General features: G+C 42.4%; 1 protein-coding gene across 9 annotated transcripts in view; it reads right to left on the bottom strand.

The window, feature by feature from the left end:
• Positions 1-22,118, bottom strand: part of RAPGEF4 (Rap guanine nucleotide exchange factor 4) — a 226,435-nt gene that overhangs the window by 19,651 nt on the left and 184,666 nt on the right. For 7 of the 9 annotated variants that reach the window (XM_048869498.2, XM_048869500.2, XM_048869499.2 and 4 more), the window contains 8 exons: positions 19,179-19,329; positions 17,925-18,013; positions 17,355-17,385; positions 17,029-17,107; positions 12,222-12,368; positions 11,394-11,491; positions 2,276-2,401; positions 1,642-1,820 (listed from right to left, as the gene is read on the bottom strand). In XM_048869498.2, coding sequence (XP_048725455.1) covers positions 1,642-1,820; positions 2,276-2,401; positions 11,394-11,491; positions 12,222-12,368; positions 17,029-17,107; positions 17,355-17,385; positions 17,925-18,013; positions 19,179-19,329 — 900 coding nt within the window. Of the gene's footprint in view, positions 1-1,641; positions 1,821-2,275; positions 2,402-5,780; positions 7,309-8,187; positions 8,297-11,393; positions 11,492-12,221; positions 12,369-17,028; positions 17,108-17,354; positions 17,386-17,924; positions 18,014-19,178; positions 19,330-22,118 lie in introns of those variants that run through there. The other 2 variants (XM_048869504.2, XM_075117965.1) reach the window with 2 other exon arrangements.

The raw sequence follows: 22,118 nt of genomic DNA, 5'->3' as shown, positions 1-22,118 counted from the left end.
TTATGCATTTTCCCATTTCACACTACTGATTTGAGGAATAAACCTTCTTCATTTGTGTGTATGTATCCTACTGCCCTCTACTGGACAGAATATGTCAGACCTGCTTTCTGGTTTACAATTTCCCTTTAAAGAACGAGATAACGTTTTTAGAGACTACAGGAGTATGTTCTATTTACCTTACTAGGAGTCTGATCCTGTGAGATGCTGAGTGCTTCTTATAAGATGTTTAAGGAGCCTTAAACTTCCCCTACCTTTTGTGAATGTTGAGAGCGCTCAGCAATTTCCAGAACGGACTCAGTACCTTGCAATATCAGGCCCCCTATGCAGCAGGATTGGTCATGCTAGTGCTTGTGTACAAGTTGTATGTGGGCATGGGTTTGGGATATGAAAAATTATGATTTCTGGAGCAGAATTCAGAGTTTATTTTATGGTAATCCTTTCTTCCCCCACTCCCTCACGACACTTTTAAAAATGGGGGACTTATAAAATGCAAAAATATTTTTTCATGTTTTAAGAGTAAATTACTTATTTGTATTATAATAGTACCCAGAGGCCCCAGTCAAGATCTGGGTCCATCATCCAAGGCATTGTACAAACCCATAGAAAGATATAGTTCCTCCCTTGAGGAGTTTAGAATCTACTCTGAGACAATAAGCAACAGGTGGGTGTAACAAACAATAGCAGGGATTGGGAGGAGGGAAGAAGAGGGTAACAGTGCTAAGAACTCTGGTTACATAGGCTAGTTGTGGCGCTGCTCCCTTTGAAGTGAACAGAAAGTTCCTGCTGAATTCAGTGGTGAGGAATCAAGCCCTAAGCGCACAAATTGAAGGTTCCAAGTAATTTTAAGTTATTTTAAATGATGAGATATTAACAAACAAGTAAGAGATCAGCAATCCCCACCGGCAAGGTACCTAGCCAAATATACTTTGCTTGCAAGTGAGCTTACATTTTGCCTATTTTGGGGGTCAATTGTCTGTTTTTCTCACAAACTTATCTGTTTTCACTAAGCCATACTTTTTGGGGGGCAAAACTAGGATAATTTGCAATATTCCAGCAAAATGTGCAAATGCTTAGTTTTTGTAATGAGTCACCCAAAATGTATCACTCAGCTGGAGTATTGCAGAATGTTATAATAAGCTTTAATTGTGAAGTTTCTCCATGTGTCCTGCTGCTATCCATCTTTAAGCTCGGTAGCTGGAAAGAGAGAGACAATAACAAAGTTTGGGTGTCTGAAAAAATACCACAGAGTGAGGCTAACAGGAGCCTTTCTACACTTTCACCCTGCTCCTCTCCTGCTCTACTTTCACTCTGCTTGGGGGACTTCTACCTCAGAAGAATGTAAATGACGTTATCCTGCAAGTAACATAAGTGGATTGGTCCCACTGAACTCAATGAATTACTCATGTGGGTGGTTGCAGAACAGGGCTCTAAGAATTCAGGGAGCAAGGGTAAATAGAGGAGATGAACAGAAAAGGGGAAGACAAACAGTAACAGGGAACAATCCTGCATTAACAGGCATGGGCAAGATTAATTAGGCTTTTTCAGCTCTGTTTGATTCTCTGTAAAAATTACAAATAACAAATATATTAAAAACGTGGCATGTATTTCAGCCTCTTTCTGTATATACTAATGTATACTCACTGGGCTGCTATCTTAATGAATTTCTTTAACAGCTGAACACGCTTGCTGAGTTGGGAGCAAAGACAAATCTCTGTGACCACCCAGAACTGGATTTCATTAAATCTTCTCAAAAACAAGTCCAAATTTGCTGTGGTCTTTTTAAAATTGTGCGTTCCAAATGTGTGGTAAATCAGCTCCAGCTAGGAGAGAAAAAACAGGGTTGGTTTTCAGATGTCTGTTTTTTCGGGGGGTGGAGAGGAGTAAGACGTCACTATTGATTTCTAAATTATTCAAGCTTTAAACTTGCTGTGCAGTAAATGTGTGCATGATACAGCTGGCAAGGATTCAGCTTGCATTGCAAATTCAGTAGACAACCACTAAGGCACATTAAAAGCATAAATATAGACTAGGTAGTAACAGTTTAATACCCTCAAGGAGACATATCAAAGTAATTCAATATAGAATGCAGTATTAGGCGACATTTCTTTTATATACTTTATATTTTTGCTGTGGCTGGAATAGTATTTAATAGTTTCAAGGCTTGCAACTGCTAAGGTTCTACAAGTTAAACTCAGAGAAAATCTGGCAAACAGTATCTGCATCTACACTAAATGTTTAATAATAAATACTGAGATGCTATTTAGATTCCCCATACCTCATGCACACAGTTGAAGAGCTCCCAATCATAAATTGTCATCTGGTAGGCTAGGTCTTTGGAGCTCATGAGTTCAAAAGTTCCTACAGTTCCAGCCGATGGGCCTTCTTGTTCTGGCAGTGGTGTCTGTGAATAAAAATAATGACACAAGAATATTTCAAAGTGCTAAATTGCACCACCAGTGCTTCGTCCTCTGCAGAACTCCTGATTTTTTTTTTCCAATGTCACCAATTTCTGAAGGGGGTTTCATACAGTGGAACTGCAGTCTGCTTTCAACTATAGGTAGCAATAAAGCCTCTATTATCAATTCCCATTTCTACATGCACAAGGATCCGAACCACAACATACAAGCCTAATGTTTTTGCAACGAACAGATTTTAATGATGTGAATTATTTCCTTTATTATAATTTAGAAAGCTGTAACAATCTAAGAAGTCATCTCATACTTTCTCTTTCAGTATACATTCAATATATTCCAGTCCTGGGATCATTATCGGACATTTGTGATGGTATAACTCCCAGTTGTGTTATTGGGAGTTTTAAATGTTCACAGAATACATTCCTTTGAGTGATTAAAGTATTAATTTTTAAACGGATTTTCATATAACCTAACAAAAGACGTGAGCTGCCGTTTTGCACAGAACACAAATAATTCTTAAACTAAATCTATTTAAAATGTGCGCTGGGATGATTCCATGTTTGGAGTCATCTACTGTATATATTAGGGCCAAACACTCTAAACCATCCATACAAAAATTATTCAATTGCCAAACAATATACCTGTGGCCAATTCACATGCACCTTGTAAACACATCCTGGGACTTCTGAAACAGTGCTTTCTGTGAACCTACATTTTAAATTGCTTTTGCTTCCAGGAGAGGGCAGTGTCGTTCACTTACAATTTTTTCTACAAATTCCTCCACACTGTGTTTAATTTTTAATGACCCTAATCTAATATGTTGAAGATTATGATAGAAAAATGTGCTGTCAACAGAACAGGTCACATTCTGAGTCCAACCTGAACCAGGGCTGCAAGATGAGGCCCCATATTTCCACAGACTATATTTCTGAACAAAAAAGTTAAGATTACTACATTCTTCTGCATTTACAAAAGAAATTATGGCTGCAAAATTTAAAAAAATAAATAGAGCTCTCTGGATTAATATACCAGCAGGCCCCTAAGTAATACATAAGTATAGTAAATTTATTTCTGCTAGAGTTGCTACTTTTTGTTCTCTAGGATAAACTTGCATCACAAACAACATAATGACACAATCACATCAAACTGATCCAAAATAATTTGTAATACACTACTGGCATTATGGCCCTACAAGCCTAGCTTTTCATTTTTACCTTCAGGAAAGAGTAACTTTTGCACAAAGTGAAATAGGTTTTTGTTCCTAGTCAGAGCACCCGTCCACACGATGAAGCCCTTTATTTCGACTTAAAGGGCTCTTAAAATTGATTTCCTTACTCCACCCCGACAAGTGGATTAGCGCTTAAATCGGCCTTGCCGGCTCGAATTTGGGGTACTGTGGACACAATTCGATGGTACTGGCCTCCGGGCGCTATCCCAGAGTGCTCCATTGTGACCTCTCTGGACAGCACTCTCAACTCAGATGCACTGGCCAGGTAGACAGGAAAAGAACCGCGAACTTTTGAATCTCATTTCCTGTTTGGCCAGCGTGGCAAGCTGCAGGTGACCATGCAGAGCTCATCAGCAGAGGTGACCATGATGGAGTCCCAGAATCGCAAAAGAGCTCCAGCATGGACCGAACGGGAGGTACAGGATCTGATCGCTGTCTGGGGAGAGGAATCCGTGCTATCAGAACTCCTTTCCAGTTTTCGAAATGCCAAAACCTTTGTCAAAATCTCCCAGGGCATGAAGGACAGAGGCCATAACAGGGACCCGAAGCAGTGCCGCGTGAAACTGAAGGAGCTGAGGCAAGCCAACCAGAAAACCAGAGAGGCGAACGGCCGCTCCGGGTCAGAGCCCCAAACATGCCGCTTCTATGATGAGCTGCATGCCATTTTAAGGGGTTCAGCCACCACTACCCCAGCCGTGTTGTTTGACTCCTTCAATGGAGATGGAGGCAATACGGAAGCAGGTTTTGGGGACGAAGAAGATGATGATGATGATGAGGTTGTAGATAGCTCACAGCAAGCAAGCGGAGAAACCGGTTTTCCTGACAGCCAGGAACTGTTTCTCACCCTGGACCTGGAGCCAGTACCCCCCGAACCCACCCAAGGCTGCCTCCTGGACCCAGCAGGCGGAGAAGGGACCACCGGTGAGTGTACCTTTTAAAATACTATACGTGGTTTAAAAGCAAGCATGTGAAAGGATTACTTTGCCCTGGCATTTGCGGTTCTCCTAGATGTAGTCCTAAAGCCTTTGCAAAAGGTTTCTGGGGAGGGCAGCCTTATTGCGTCCTTCATGGTAGGACACTTTACCACTCCAGGCCAGTAACACGTACTCGGGAATCATTGTAGAACAAAGCATTGCAGTGTATGTTTGCTGGCATTCAAACAACATCCGTTCTTTATCTCTCTGTGTTATCCTCAGGAGAGTGAGATATAATTCATGGTCACCTGGTTGAAATAGAGTGCTTTTCTTCAGGGGACACTCAGAGGAGCCTGGGCTGTTTGCCTGTGGCTAAACAGAAATGTTCCCCGCTGTTAGCCACAGGGAGGGGAGAGGGTTGAGGGGGTAGCCACGCGGTGGGGAGAGGCAAAATGCAACCTTGTAACGAAAGCACATGTGCTATGTATGTAATGTTAACAGCAAGGTTTACCCTGAAAGAGTGTAGCCACTGTTTTATAAAATGTGTCTTTTTAAATACCGCTGTCCCTTTTTTTTTCTCCACCAGCTGCATGTGTTTCAATGATCACAGGATCTTCTCCTTCCCAGAGGCTAGTGAAGCTTAGAAAGAAAAAAAAACGCACTCAAGTTGAAATGTTCTCCGAGCTCATGCTGTCCTACCACACTGACAGAGCACAGACGAATGCGTGGAGGCAAATAATGTCAGAGTGCAGGAAAGCACAAAATGACCAGGAGGAGAGGTGGCGGGCTGAAGAGAGTAAGTGGCGGGCTGAAGACAGGGCTGAAGCTCAAATGTGGCGGCAGCGTGATGAGAGGAGGCAGGATTCAATGCTGAGGCTGCTGGAGGATCAAACCAGTATGCTCCAGTGTATGGTTAAGCTGCATCAAAGGCAGCTGGAGCACAGACTGCCACTACAGCCCCTGTGTAACCAACCACCCTCCTCCCCAAGTTCCATAGCCTTCACACCCAGATGCCCAAGAATGCGGTGGGGGGGCCACCGGCCAACCAGCCACTCCACCACAGAGGATTGCCCAAAAAAAAGAAGGCTGGCATTCAACAAATTTTAAAGTTGTAAACTTTTAAAGTGCTGTGTGGCCTTGTCCTTCCCTCCTCTACCACCCCTCCTGGGCTACCTTGGTAGTCATCCCCCTATTTGTGTGATGAATGAATAAAGAATGCATGAATGTGAAGCAACAATGACTTTATTGCCTCTGCAAGCGGTGATCGAAGGGAGGAGAGGAGGGTGGTTAGCTTACAGGGAAGTAGAGTGAACCAAGGGGCGGGGGGTTTCATCAAGGAGAAACAAACAGAACTTTGACACCGTAGCCTGGCCAGTCATGAAACTGGTTTTCAAAGCTTCTCTGATGCGCACCGCGCCCTCCTGTGCTCTTCTAACCGCCCTGGTGTCTGGCTGCGCGTAACCAGCAGCCAGGCGATTTGCCTCAACCTCCCACCCCGCCATAAACGTCTCCCCCTTACTCTCACAGATATTGTGGAGCACACAGCAAGCAGTAATAACAGTGGGAATATTGGTTTTGCTGAGGTCTAAGCGAGTCAGTAAACTGCGCCAGCGCGCCTTTAAACGTCCAAATGCACATTCTACTACCATTCTGCACTTGCTCAGCCTGTAGTTGAACTACTGTCCAGGCTGCCTGTGTACGGCTTCATGAGCCATGGCATTAAGGGGTAGGCTGGGTCCCCAAAGATACATATAGGCATTTCAACATCCCCAACAGTTATTTTCTGGTCTGGGAATAAAGTCCCTTCCTGCAGCTTTTGAAACAGACCAGAGTTCCTGAAGATGCGAGCGTCATGTACCTTTACCGGCCATCCCACATTGATGTTGGTGAAACGTCCCTTGTGATCCACCAGAGTTTGCAGCACTATTGAAAAGTTTATGTACTCGGCGGTTTATGTACTCGGCGGCTTGGTGCTCCAGTGCCAAGATAGGGATATGGGTTCCGTCTATAGCCCCACCACAGTTAGGGAATCCCATTGCAGCAAAGTCATCCACTATGACCTGCACATTTCCCGGGGTCACTACCCTTGATATCAGCAGATCTTTGATTGCGTGGGCTACTTGCATCACAGCAGCCCCCACAGTAGATTTGCCCACTCCAAATTGATTCCCAACTGACCGGTAGCTGTCTGGCCTTGCAAGCTTCCACAGGGCTATCGCCACTCGCTTCTCAACTGTGAGGGCTGCTCTCATCTTGGTATTCATGCGCCTCAGGGCAGGGGAAAGCAAGTCACAAAGTTCCATCAAAGTGCCCTTACGCATGCGAAAGTTTCGCAGCCACTGGGAATCGTCCCAGACCTGCAACACTATGCGGTCCCACCAATCTGTGCTTGTTTCCCGAGCCCAGAATCGGCATTCCACAGCATGAACCTGCCCCATTAGCACCATGATGCATGCATTGGCAGGGCCCATGCTTTCAGAGAAATCATGTCCATGTCCTGATCACTCACGTGACCGCGCTGACGTCGCTTCCTCGCCCGGTATCGCTTTGCCAGGTTCTGGTGCTGCATATATTGCTGGATAATGCGTGTGGTGTTTAATGTGTTCCTGATTGCCAAAGTGAGCTGAGCGGCCTCCATGCTTGCCTTGGTATGGCGTCCACACAGAAAAAAGGCACAGAACGATTGTCTGCCGTTGCTCTGACGGAGGGAGGGGCGACTGACGACACGGCTTACAGGGTTGGCTTCAGGGAGCTAAAATCAACAAAGGGGGTGGCTTTACATCAAGGAGTATTTCAGGCAGGGCTTCACGGAGGGTTCCAATAAGAAATGGTGCACCTAAGTTATTGTTCTTATTGGAACAAGGAGGTTAGCCTGGCCTCTGATTGATACATGGCTAGATTTACCTCGCTGCACCTTCTCTGTGAGTGACTGCAGTGTGACCTAGAGGAATGAGTCCCCTAGACAGGGGAGGAGGCAAATGAGTACCAAACAAATCTGGTCTATTTCTTGTTTTGATCCACTCCATCTATCTTTTACATCTTTGGCTGGCAGCAGACGGTGCAGAAGGACTGCATGCCATCCACATCTCATGGCTGCTCAGCAGAAGATGGTACAGTACGACTGCTAGCCATCCTCATCTCTTGCCTGCCCGGCAGAAGATAATGCAATAGGACTGCTAGCAATCCATATCGCCTGCCTGCTCACCATAAGACAGTTCAATAGGACTGACTGCAGGACTAAAGAGAATGACCTGGTCAAGTCACTCCAAATTTAGTCCCTGCGCCCATGTCTGCCCAGGCGCTCCCAGCCAACGTGGCCAGGAGCACCTCGGACATGACGAGGACGGCTACCAGTCGTACTGTACCGTCTGCTGCCAGAAGGCAATGGATTGCTGCTACTGTGTAGCAATGTCGTACCGCGTCTGCCAGCACCCAGGAGACATACGGTGACAGTTACCTGAGCGGGCTCCATGCTTGCCGTGGTATGGCGTCGGGCACAGGTAACTCAGGAAAAAAGGCGCGAAACGATTGTCTGCCTTTGCTTTCACGCAGAGAGGGAGGGAACGGGGGCCTGACAATATGCACCCAGAACCACCCGCGACAATGTTTTAGCCCCATCAGAGTGCTCCATTGTGACTGCTCTGGACAGCACTCTCAACTCAGATGCACGATTGTTTGCCATTGCTCTGACGCAGGGAGGGGCGACTGAGGACACGGCTTACAGGGTTGGCTTCAGGGAGCTAAAATCAACAAAGGGGGTGGCTTTACATCAAGGAGTATTTCAGGCAGGACTTCACGGAGGGTTCCAATAAGAAATGGTGCACCTAAGTTATTGTTCTTATTGGAACAAGGAGGTTAGCCTGGCCTCTGATTGATACATGGCTAGATTTACCTCGCTGCACCTTCTCTGTGAGTGACTGCAGTGTGACCTAGAGGAATGAGTCCCCAAGACAGGGGAGGAGGCAAATGAGTACCAAACAAATCTGGTCTATTTCTTGTTTTGATCCACTCCATCTATCTTTTACATCTTTGGCTGGCAGCAGACGGTGCAGAAGGACTGCATGCCATCCACATCTCATGGCTGCTCAGCAGAAGATGGTGCAGTAGGACTGCTAGCCATCCTCATCTCTTGCCTGCCCGGCAGAAGATAATGCAATAGGACTGCTAGCAATCCGTATCGCCTGCCTGCTCACCATAAGATAGTTCAATAGGACTGACTGCAGGACTAAAGAGAATGACCTGGTCAAGTCACTCCAAATTTAGTCCCTATGCCCATGTCTGCCCAGGCGCTCCCAGCCAACGTGGCCAGGAGCACCTCGGACACGACGAGGACGGCTACCAGTCGTATTGCACCGTCTGCTGCCACAAGGCAATGGGGTTGCTGCTGCTGTGTAGCAATGCCATACCACGTCTGCCAGCACCCAGGAGACATACGGTGACGGTTACCTGAGCGGGCTACCTGTATGGCGTCTGCACAGGTAACTCAGGAAAAAAGGCGTGAAACAATTGTCTGCCCTTGCTTTCACGGAGGGAGGGAGGGAAGGGGGGCCTGACGATATGTACCCAGAACCACCCACGACAATGTTTTAGCCCCATCAGGCATTGGGATCTCAACCCAGAATTCCAATGGGCGGCGGAGACTGCGGGAACTGTGGGATAGCTATCCACAGTGCAACGCTCCGGAAGTCGACTCTAGCCTCGGTACAGTGGAAGCACTCCGCCGAGTTAATGCACTTAATGCACTTAGAGCATTTTCTGTGGGGACACACACACTCGAATATATAAAACCGATTTCTAAAAAACCGACTTCTATAAATTCGACCTTATTCCGTAGTGTAGACATACCCAGAGATTATCACAACACATTACTGTGTTACCATTACAAGCAGCTGGCCCTAAATACATTTTCCAAGGCTGGAGAAGAAACATTTAGACTTAGACACACAAGATATCTGTAAATTCATCCATTCCAGAATAACCCCCTTATTTTCACAAGGGGCTTGCCAGGCAAAACATCAACAAATTCACAAATTAGAAAGTGCATTCTTAAACAGTAAAAGGTGTTTCATTTTGTGGGATTCTGCTAGTTGTTAACACCATTCTTCAGAATACTGCAGGAATGGTCAATATGTAGACTTCTTTTATGGAGAGCTGAGAAGCAACTATAAGATGTGTAATGTCCTCTATTCCTCCTGAAGCCAACAGGAGCTGAGGACAGTCAGCACATCACAGGATTGGGACCTTGTCACATTTGAATGGTACAATAAAGTGTATTTGACATATTCAGTCCATCCTAGTGGAGATAGCAAAGATAGAAAAGGCAGCCAAGGACTGAAAATTTACAACTTCGTTTCTAAATCTAAAGCGGAAGCAAACTCAGATTTTGCAATATCTAGAAACGAAAAAAGACATACATACTAAGTAACTTGTTAAAAGCATACAGGAGGTCTGGAGTAATAGAGTTTATGCTGACATGGCTTGGCAATGACAGTTGTTTTTAATGAAGTAAAAGGAAAAAAAAGTACAGTCAAAATCAAACTCCATAAAAGCAGGCCCCATGGACATTGTTAAAGTTACTGTATGAACAAGTAAGCACTTATGAATAATTTTACTTAAGGAAAACCAGACTTTCTACTTAGAATATTTTCTGTGATTCAAGTTAGAATCATCTGTGATTTTGACACAGTATTTGGGGGGTCAGGCAGAGATGGGTTTAAAGCACTTACTGCATGAATCAAGTCTGTATAATATTTTAATTGATAACATCTAACTTTTATATATACAGGAATGCGGGGTGGGGAGAAGAGAATTCTATAATCAGATCTGGGTTATAATATGTAGTAAGCCTACATGCTTACTTCCATTTAGAATATTGGAGTCCAGATCTGCTGTGTGAATAAGAGAACAATTTTTGCCCTAGTTTAAGACGTGATACTATTACCCTGGTTTTTGATAAGGGCGCTCTTCCCACAGCACTGTGACAAAATTTTAGCTTTGAATCTCTCAGATGAGCTAAAACATTCAAAAGACAGAATGGGGCAAGAAACTTTTGAGCTTGTGTTCAAAATAACACAGTAAAAGCTGTGTTATCCGGCACTTGATCGAACAGAAAGCTCTATTAACCTGCATTTCTGATATCTCCCAATACAAATCTTCAGTCTAGTAACCGGAACTAGTATACTGCCCAGGAAGTTATGCAATTGAACATTCTGCACTCTATTTTTATGCAAAAAAGGCAGAAGACAAGTAAGCAAGCTGATATCAGGGATTTATTCAAAAAAGCAGTTTCCAAGATGTGTCATAGGGTCATTACTGATTCAGCCCACTCTCCTACACCTTCTACATCTACAATGATAATTGCTATTGATAATGATGACCCTGAGGCATGGCAAGATCCTGAAATGCCTTCTGAATCATCAAAGAAAGATTAAATTATGTTCACTACAGTTTTAGTGTTGTGTATTTTTAGTGATCTAGCTGTACGCCATGCACTGCACCTAGTGATATGTAATGTTATAAGATAACCTACTGTATAGAAAACTTTACCAGTATACACCTAAGCGCTTCAAGAAACCAAGCACTCTGCAGTGCAGTACTTCTACTGGATTGGTAATTTCCTGTATACTATTTTATACTTTATTCGTTTTTATTTTATTCTAATTCTTTGAAAATTGGTATTCCATTGGTAAGTATAACTCTTAGTTAGCCGGAATTTTTGAGTAACTTGCACCCCCCATTCCTCAACATGCAAGATAACAAAGCTTTTACTGTATCTGGAAAGTTAAGTTTGAAAGAAACTCTCTGATTTGTAATGCTGAGAACAGTATACATACATACCAGGGAATCAAACTGGTCTCGTGGGCAAGCGAACAGACGTCCATTAACACTGAGAGTTGTAAATGCTGAACCATCATTAGGTTTGAGCACCACCTTTTCTATAAAAATGAAAGCATATGATTGCCTATTAAATGCATGTGGAATTAACAGCAGCGACCTAACAACAACAAAAAATTAGTAAGATATGTGCATTACTTGAATGAGTGTAGCGAATGCCTTAGATACAAGGTAGATGACTGTAAGAACCCACTGACTGAAGAAAAGTGACATCAATATATAAAAGCGCAAAGCTCAAATGAAACTCCCATCGATCTGGGACATGGAATCCTAACCCCACAGACTGAAAACAAGAGTCAGGGATCATGCACAAGAGCAACCTTGAGAATCTACCACAGCACCAAAACCCAACAATAATTAAGGGCACAGATCACCATTCTCTGGGCAGAGAGAGATTAAATAGCTGTTCTTATTCCAAAACGGACTGGAAAGTCAGTAAGTAAGTGCATTCCACCAGGCCCTCGGGCAATTGTACTCAGCCCTCATTGTGGCAGTCCTAAAAATTGGGGTGCAGATCACAGGTAAAGAAGAGCTGATCAGCTGATTTATGAGTCACTCTCCCAGTGTATGCTAAGAAGGCTGCCTGCCACCCACTTCTGAAACAAAAAATGCTGCAACTGCAAAAAAGTGGAACAGGATTTGCGCCTAAGAAAGAACTTTCATACTAGTTGAACATGTATTAAAATTTATTGGAATAGCCTTTACCAAACTAGTATTGGTTTTGTGCTTTGTTTTAAATGAGAAGCATTAAAGATCATGCAAAAATCATACCTCCGCCTGAACTCATCTTTACTATGATCAAGCCTTCTCCAGAACCCAGTTTATCTGCTACCGCACTGATCACTTCCTTAACAGAGGCCATCACTGGCACGCGGATAGTAGTGTAGGTGTGGTCGATACAGTATACCTTAAACAGAACTAAAGACAAAAGAGTGCATTGTGACTGCCGTACATAAGCGAATGCAGTTTACAGTGCAAATTACTTGCTATACTTCAATAACGCATTGCTCACAGATATAACAAACACTAGCAGATCGCAACAACTTTATTTGGTACTGCAGCTCCAAGATTGCTAATTGTTCTAAAGTTTGACTAATTGCAATGACTGATTTGCAGGAACTTCTAGCAAATTATATGATATCAGAAATTCCAATGTTACCATATTATTCATAAAAGGCAGTATCACTTGGCGTTTCCTTATCTTTCAAGCCACTGGATAGTCAAATATTCAATAAGTGATTTTTATTTTGTAAGAAGTTAAGAAAAATTGGCTATGAATGCTCTATATACAATATAAAGAGTTTACATACTGTATTTACAAAACCAGATTTGATAAGAGATTCATAATCAAAATCAAGGCTTAATTTAAGCTGCATTGCATTTGTTCTAGTCCCCTTTTTTTAATATTTAAATGTGTTATTGAAAAATCAAGAATGTTTCAGAAAATGAAGGGAAATGCCCTCACAACAAATATACAATTGTAAAAAATTAGGGCTGTCAAGCAATTAAAAAAATTAATCATGATTAATTGTGCTGTTAAACAATAATAGAATAGCATTTATTTAAATATTTTTGGACGTTTTCAAATATACTGATTTCAGTTACAACACAGAATACAAAGTGTACAGTTCTCACTTTATATTTATTTTTTATTACAATATTTCCATTGTAAAAAAAAAAAGAAATAATATTTTTCAATTCACCTAATACAAGTACTGTAGTGCAATCTCTTTATCATGGAAGTTGAATTTACAACTGAAGTACAGAACTTAGAACAATGATGTATATGAACTTAGAATTATGTACAAAAAATAACTTAATTCAAAAATAAAACAATGGAAAACTTTAGCGCCTATGAGTCCACTCAATTCTACTTCTTGTTCAGCCAATCGCTCAGACAAACAAGTTTGTTTACATTTGTAGGAGATAATGCTGCCAGTTTCTTGTTTATAATGTCACCTGAAAGTGAGAACAGGCATTTGTGTGGCACTGTTGTAGCCGGCATCGCAAGATATTTACGTGCCAGATGTGCTAAAGATTCATATTACCCTTCATGATTCAATCACCATTCCAGAAGACATGTGTTCATGCTGGTGATGGGTTTTGCTTGATAATAATCCAATTGTGGACCAACACATGTTCATTTTCATCATCTGAGTCAGATGCCACCCGCAGATGGTTGATTTTCATTTTTGGTGGTTCGGGTTCTGTAGTTTCCACATCAGAGTGTTGCTTTTTTAAGACTTCTGAAAGCATGCTCCACACCTTGTCCCTCTCAGATTTTGGAAGGCACTTCAGATTCTTAAACATTCGGTTGAGTGCTGTAGTTATCTTTAGAAATGTCACATTGGCACCTTTGTCAAATCTTCGGTGAAGGTGTTCTTAAAACGAACATGTGCTGGGTCATCATCAGACGCTGCTATAACATGAAATATATGGCAGAATGCATGTAAAACAGAGCAGGAGACATACGATTCTCCCCCAAGGAGTTCCGTCACAATTTTAATTAATGCATAATTTTTTTAACAAGCATCATCAGCACGGAAGCTTGTCCTCTGGAATGGTGGCCGAAGCATAAAGGGGCATACAAATGTTTAGCATATCTGGCATGTAACTACCTTGCAATGCTGTGAAGAAGGCTAATGCGGGGGAAGAGTGAGGTGTGCAGTTAGCTGGGGGAAAGACAGAATGGGGTCCCTGCTTTTCAATTTTTGGGGGGGGGAACCCGATCCCACCAAAATTTGAGGAGCCTAGTATCTCCTTATTGTGATTTTCCATGCTGGAAAGGGAGAGGCGGCTGATATTTGGTCAAGGACGTGCAGATCTAAAGGAGGGCAAAAGAAGAGGGAGACCATGTTAATATAGTTTTAGAAGTGAAAAAGCCAAAACCCAGAGCTAGACTGTAATACGGCAGCCATGGCCCCCTGTCCCAGGGCAAAGTGCCCTAAAGCCAGCTTAACCAGCTTCCAGAGGACAGGGGCCTTCAGCTGGCACAGCACTGCCCTGTGGGCTCCTATGCATACAATCAGGAGACCAGTGCCTGAAGCATGGCTGAGGAAAGGCGGCATGGCCAAGATGTCTCTAAGCTCTTCTGATCCTTAGCTGCCATAATGGCACTTAGGGTCATAAGCAGCTGGTGCAACTTAGTTCAGGCTGTAAATTCTTCTGAGTTGCACCCAGGGGCTGGATTGGTGCAGATACATCCGAGGACTGGGGGGATGCAAGGTGATTTAAGGACACCTTTACACCCATTCTTCCTGAGCAGTGCTAAGTGTGCCTCAGCTGCGGTGTAGGTTCATGCCAAAGGTGCCAGTTAGTGCTGTTCCTGGGGTGCTTTAGCCTATGTAAGTAGACCACTTCTGCTGGCAGTGCAAGATGCATGGCTCCATCATTGAGGAGCCCCACTTTTCACTCTGCACAGTCATTCTTGCCGCTGTGCAGCTATTATAACTGTCCACACATCAGTCTCTGTCTCACTCACACCATTCATGGAATATGAAACAAAACTGAACTACAACCTTACCTGGCAACCGTTTTATTCCATTTTTAATTTTGAAAAAGTAATTTTTGTATTTTGAAATTTCTTATGGAATTCCTTTGCCCATTATCCAAATGAGAGTCCTGGGCAGAGTTGAATATAACACCACAGAGAATGCAAACTACTTCAGACTGAGCATATATAGCAGAGGAGCCATAGGAAAAATATGAAGGGTCATATCCTCAGCTGGGGTAAATTGGGGTAGCTCTATTGACTTCAGTAAGGAGGCAACACAGACAAATGAGATCAAGTTGTTGATCCATTAAGTATGTGATCCTGGCTCCTGCAGTGCCCATTCCTACTTCACAGGAAGGCAACTCCCTTTTATCAATAATGCACCTAGCCAACTGGCAGTGCTGGACATGGGCAGGGGGGAATTCCTTAGTGTTCTCTGTGGCAATCAGCAAATACCTTCAGCCATGAGAATTGATTACTCTAACCTTAGCATTCATAATTATAAATGTCATTACTCATAAATGGATTTTAAGGCCAGAAGGGACCATTTATGATTATATAACTTGACCTCCTGTATGAAACAAGCTACATAATTTCTCCTGGTAATTCCTGCAGCAAATCCAGTCAATTGATGGGCTAGAACACATTTTTTATCCAGTCTTGATTTAAAGGCTCCAAGTGATGGAGAATTGACCATATCCTTTAGTAACCTGTGTCAATAGGTAACTATCCACACAGCTAAAAACTTGTATCTCATTTCCAGTCTGAATATTGCTGACTTCAAATTCCAGCCATTGGATCTTGCTGTGTTTTTGTCTGATAGATTAAATAGTCCTCTAATATCAGATAACTGCTCCTTGTGTAGGTACTAATAGACCATCATCAAGTCACCTCAAACTTCTCTTCCATAAACTAAATAGATTGAACTCTAAGTTTCTCACTGCAAGGCATGGTTTCCAGACCATGAGTTACTCTTGTAGGTCTTCTCTGAGCCCTCTTCAACTTTTCGGCATCCATTCTAAAGTTTGGATACCAGAACTGGGTACAATGTTTCAGCAGTAGTCTCACTAATGTCACATACAGATCTAGTGCCACCTCCTTAATATTCTTCACCTTATACAGCTAAGGATTGTGGCACCCCTTTTTTGCTGTAGCTTCACACTGGGACCTCACATTCACTTGCTTACCAACAACGACATCCTTTTCAGATCACTGCATTCCAAGGTACAGTCTCCCATTCTATAAATCAATTTTTTGATCCTAGATGTACAAACTTGCATGTGGCTGTATTTTTACTATTATTGTTCATACAGTAATCCAAAGTGTCCCTTGACTGACAGAACAATGCTGGGTTCGAAGCTGGGGCAGCTTTTATTGTGAAGATAAATTTTAACACCCATTTGAAATGTTGACTAACAGCTGGGACAGGATTTATGGGATTTTTAAAATATCTTTGGTTACAATGGATAAACCACAGAGCCAGGTCTCCAATATGCCTCCACACAGAGGAGCATCTCCAGCCCAAGGTAAAAAGAAGTGAGTAGAGTGAGTAGAGCTGAGGCACTGATGTAAATTTTATCTTCAACGCTGCATGGGAGTCAAACTAAAGACAAAATGGTTCATGCGAGCAAACTAAAGCTTCTATTTAATAGGCCTTCCTGTTATAGGCCAGAGATCCAAAGCCTGCCTCTCCATTCTATTTACACACATTTTATGACAATGTAACTCCAATGAAATCTACAGAGTTACACCCGTGTGTAACTAGTGGGGAATAAAGCCCCCAATGTCATGTGTGTTACAGATCACTCATTGCACATGTACTACACACCTACATATTACTAGTGCTGTTTTTTAAACTACTTTGTTTATTAATTATTTTAAAAGAGTGTATTTTTGGGTCTGAGGAAGTTCTATTAAAATCAGTGACTAAGCACCACGTTAGGCGAAGAAATGCAAACATGTTTTTGCCCCAGATTTGTCAATTGTGGATACTTATGTTTATTTTGATCTCTGCCTCAGGAGTGATAAATTTATTACAAACATCAGAAAACAGAGTGCCGCAAACCCCTGTATGCTTATACTTACTTTCGTCACTCCCCCTGATCGGCTGGCGTTTTTGTGCTCTGTCATCAGTTGTGTTAAACTGCTGCAAAAGTATTTTGTGCTGCCAGAAACAAACAATCAAAAAACCCCATAATCATAAATGCAAGAAGAAACATGGAGTAGATCTAATTAGACATACTGTATCAAAGATCCAGGTGAGAAAGTAACACAAAGAAACTTGCAGTTTAATTCTTGAAAATATTTCAATATGTGTTGTTCTAATAAATTGTATGCTACTGAAGAGGAAAGAATGTAAGTCTTAAAGCGAAGCCTTTGTTTTAGAAGATTGCCAAATAAAGTCCATTTACCTTCTTTTGTGGTGCCTTAGTTTCTTCCGAACTATAGAAAGCAGAAAAAGCACACTGTGTCATTAAATATATTTTGGACAATATTCCCTACAATATATCAGTTTAGACATTGACCACTCTCCAAACTATTGTATTTAGGTATTCATATATGTTTTATACTAAGAAAATAAAGAAAGATTATCATAGTCTAAACTAGGATTGGGCAAATATTGCAAAAATTGTACACAAATATTAATTTGCAATTTTGTTCATAGCTTCATAGAATTTAAGGCCAGATGGAACAATTAGATCATCTAGGCTGATCTCTTTGCTTCAGTGGAATTTACAATTCCTTTCATATTCTTTCTGTGAACGTTTGTGAGTGAATTTGGTATTCACAAGAATGTTCATAGAGAGAAAAAGTGTCACATATGCTTGTCTGAACATGCATGCATGGAAGCATTTTTCTTTTATAGCAGCCATCTTGAAAGCTTCCCATGGACTTGGGGAACATTTTCCAGCCAGCTCTAAGATAGACATTTTTCACTGGGTATTTAGTTGTAAAATGAACCAAAAAAGGAAAGACCTTACATTTGTTTTACAGTCTTCTCTAGCTCTGAGAGTTGCTCTTTCAGTGCTGTAATAATTCTTGCATCATCTGATACAGATACATAAAATTCCTGTAAATGATACAGAACAGTCTTTGAACAATGAAACAATAGACGAGTTGTACCTAAAAGGATAAAGGATTAGTGAGCTTACATATGCTAGTTTACTGATTACTAAGAGTAAGACCCAGTTTAGTGAATAAGGGAACAATAAGATGCCCCACAACACTCAAATTCTGGCTTATTCCTGTATCCCTTCTATTTGTGTAACTCCAGCTGATTTAAATTAAAACTGCACAAACAGGAAGGAAGCATAATGGTAAAAATGTGAGACAGATGTGGAAGTGCTTTTTCTCGTTAAGCACTGCACTGCCAAAGCCCATACTCCACATTTTTAGAAGATCACAGAGAAAGATTATGGAATTCATTATTTTTTCACAAATAATGTGGTAACATAGGTAATTTTATACATAATGCAATGGAACACTGTTACAGTTAGGTCATTTTGTTTTAAAGGAGCAATCTCACTTTTGTTGTTGTTGTTGTTATTCCTTATATGACACTCCAAATGTACTGTGCACTGCAGAGCAAAAACAAAGGCATGGTACCTGCCCCCAAAGAGTTTACAATCTTCATAACAATTGACACTGTTATGGGTCAAATGCTGTAGCTGGGCCGTGTGTATGGGAGATAGGCAGGGACCTTGGAGGCAAGGACTCCAGTCTACAGCAGCCAGTGTGGCTGCAGGGCAGCCTCAGTTGGGGACAGAGTGGTCTTTGGCGTCACATCGTGACAGATCCTCTAGCCCCTCCCTGGCACAACCCAACAAGATTCAAACAAACCATCTACATGACAGGGTTTAGGAAGACCTTTGTGGCATGCAGAGGGTCTATTCTCCCTTGGCAAAATCCTGCCTCTCACCACTGCACAGCAGAACTACAATGGTTCCGCTGTTGTCAGAGCCCTCTTCACTGCGCGACAGAGCATCTTACAAATACCCCCATGGCAAGGATTTGTACCTGCTGGCTCTGTAAGTGTTGTGCATTAAAATAAAAACCAATCACGTGTGAACTCTGCAGCCAAAACTGAGAAAGAAAATACAAAGAGAGCTTTGCACTTTAAAATGATCTATGGCATCTACATACTTGTCAACAGAATTCTAAAGGTTGTGGACTGATGCAAACCCTCTTCGGTAGCTGCTCTTCAGTATAATGATACAATAGCAATCCCACTGTACCTCCAGAAAGGCTACTGCTGCTTCATCCTCTTGCAGCAGATCTCCATACGAAGCAGCCCACTGTAGAACCAGTCGGAGGACTCGCCTTTTATTAGTAAGTGCATAATCCATTTTCTCCTGCTCTGAACCTTGGGAAGGCTGGGCATGGTAAGTGCCAAGGTGTCAAGGAAAATATTTACTAGTTAAAATATCCAATACAGTAAGAACTGAGGAAACTATTATTTTCAGGGGCTTTCCAGCAGGAATTTCATGATCAGTGAGGTTGGAGGGTCAGATTTACAGACCGTTTTTGTTTCTTACCATATTGTAAAGGTATAATGAAGCCTCTCAGTAGCACTGTTCATGAAACAACAGAGGGCATTTTCTAAGGAATGTATCAAGAATCACAATCAGACTGCTTGTCACAGCTTTATAATGGAGCAAGAGAGATGACACTTAAGAGCCAGGGAAAAGATGGTGAATCATTTCATCTAAAGAGAACATTCAGTCCTGTTCTTTTGGTAGAATAAGAAGGAATCATGGAAATAAAAGAATAAAAACTTCCCCCCCCCTTTTTGGTTACAAATTATTTCAGCTTCTATTTGCAAGAGATTTTACCACCTGTTTACATGCAGTAAATCTTTGGTATTATTACTCTTATTTCTAATTTTATTACAGTATTCGCAGGAGTCCCAGCTGAGTTGGAGCCCCTTGTGCTAGATGCTATACAGACATCTGTTGAAAGATAGTCCTTTCTCTGAAGAGTTTACGATCAAAACCCCAGACAAAGGGTAGAAGAAAGGAAAAATGCCCATTTTATAGATGAGGAACTGAGGCATAGAGGAATTAACTGATTTGGCTACAGTTATTCAGGAAGTCTCGACTCTGCCACATAACTTAGCTGCGTATCATATCCTGTGCACAGCACATTGTGACATGCACTTAACACCATAAACAATAAAATATAAAGCTACATATTTAACAAAGGGTGGCTTTACTTTTTTAAATTTTTAATTGCAAAAACATGGAAATTAGATACAAAAACTTTTTTTGGAAAGGAAAAAAATGTAGAAAAAGATAAAGATAAACAAACTGCACCAAAGCACAGTTCCTGTGTGCACATGTCTTGTAAGTATCACAGAGGACAGCAAACCTCTGAAGTGCTCACTCCTGTACCTACAACTGTAATATAAAGAACGCTGGGCTTGTTTAAAAGACTGCACTGATGCCTCTACAAATCTATGGGGAGCAGACTAGAGAGCATGGGTTGGCCTGTGGACCCTCTCCCCAACCAGAGGGAGGAAGGTTCAAGAGATTTACTGAATCACGATTTTATTTTAGTAACATTAAGCCAATGCACCTCTGGTGTACCTCCACGGTAATGAGCAGATGTCCAATGGGGAGAATTGGGCCCACTCAGACTAGGTATAGGAAAACATTTTTTTTAAATATTGTATTGAGTCATATCATGCAGGATTAGATCAAATAACGGCAAATGTAAAGTGCAATATGTAATGGTATATAATTTGTGTACGCTGTAAATTCAATTGGCCTGAATGTTATTTAAAGGTTTCATTCAGCTTGACCTTAATCTCAGGCTGCTTAGCCACATAAGGGGCCTTATACATAAATAAATAAATAAATAGAAAGCACGTCCATGGAATTTGTAAACAGAAAAAGCTCCCTTTTCAGGTTGGAAGTTTGGGGCCAGGGAAGCTTTATTTCAATTTCCAGAAGGGAAAAAAAAGGGGGGAGGAGGAGGCAGTGAAGCTATCTACATGGTCTCACAGAATCTTATTAGAAGAGTCTGTCTCAGAATCACTACAAAGCAAAACAAATTTCACATATAATAAATACAGAGAGGTCTACTTTTCCATACCTTATGGGAGAGACCAACAGGACAGCTTGCTTGCCTCCTGGTTTATTACCTCTAGGAAAGGCAGGATTTATACAGTCTCCTTATATCCCAGCAGGCCTTCCCTCATGCTCGCACTACTATCCTGCCCTAAGGATTACATTTCCAAGCCTGTGGTGCTCTCCTGGTTCTGACAGATACACAGGCAGGACCCACCAAGAACCAACTTGGTCTCTCACCACTGAAGGGAGAGGGAAGTTCCAGCCCACCTCTGATTATACAAATCTGGGCACTAAAACCAAAAGCATCATCAGCCCACATGGCTTTCCCAAGACTTCTTCCTCTCCGTCAGTGACCTCATTTCTTGTCCCAACCGTCCTTTGTTGAAAACCTGGCATGGGGTAGTACTGGTCTCATAAATCTTAAATTGCCTGTACACCCCATTATAATCCTTCTGCTGACATTAATTCAGGTCTGATCCTGCTAAGGTTGCCAACTTCGTAATATTTAAAAACTGGACACTCCAGCAAGTTCCAGAACCTTCCCTTCCTCCCAAGGACCTGCCCCTGCCCCACTCCTTCCTCCTAGGACTCACCCATGCCCAGAGGCCCCACTCCTGTCCTGCCCCTTCCTCCTGAGGCCCTGTCCCTGTTTGTTTCTCTTTCCCTCTCCCTCCATCGCTCACTGCTTTTCCCTTCTTCCCCCCTCCCTGCATGGGTCAGGAGAGACTTGCCTGCAGAACCGGGGCTAGGAGCTGCAGCCACCTAATGCAGGTAGGAGGTGGCCCTGGCTAAGTGGGGGCCTGCAATGCCATGATGATGACTTGGCGCCTCCCCGCTTCCCTCTCCCGCAGTAACCGGACTTTGGGAGTCTGCTCAGTATATCTGACTGGACAGTCAGGTTCCTTTTCAACTGGACCCCTGGCCCTCCTAGATCCTGCTCCTGTTGAACTGAATAGGAATTTCATCATTGTCTTCAGTGGGAGCAGGATCAGACCCTTCATGCAATTTGCCTTGCCTCTCGTTGATTTTAGGTTAATAGTATAAATTGTGGGAGGAAAAATTGCTCCCAATAAACGGATGTTTGTGTGTGAATTAGGGAGAGAA

Source organism: Caretta caretta, chromosome 11 (genome assembly GCF_965140235.1).
Source record: "Caretta caretta isolate rCarCar2 chromosome 11, rCarCar1.hap1, whole genome shotgun sequence".
NCBI classification, from domain to species: Eukaryota; Metazoa; Chordata; order Testudines; family Cheloniidae; genus Caretta; species Caretta caretta.
The sequence above is the reverse complement of the archived record's forward strand: the minus strand, read 5'-3'. Positions and strand labels throughout refer to the sequence as shown.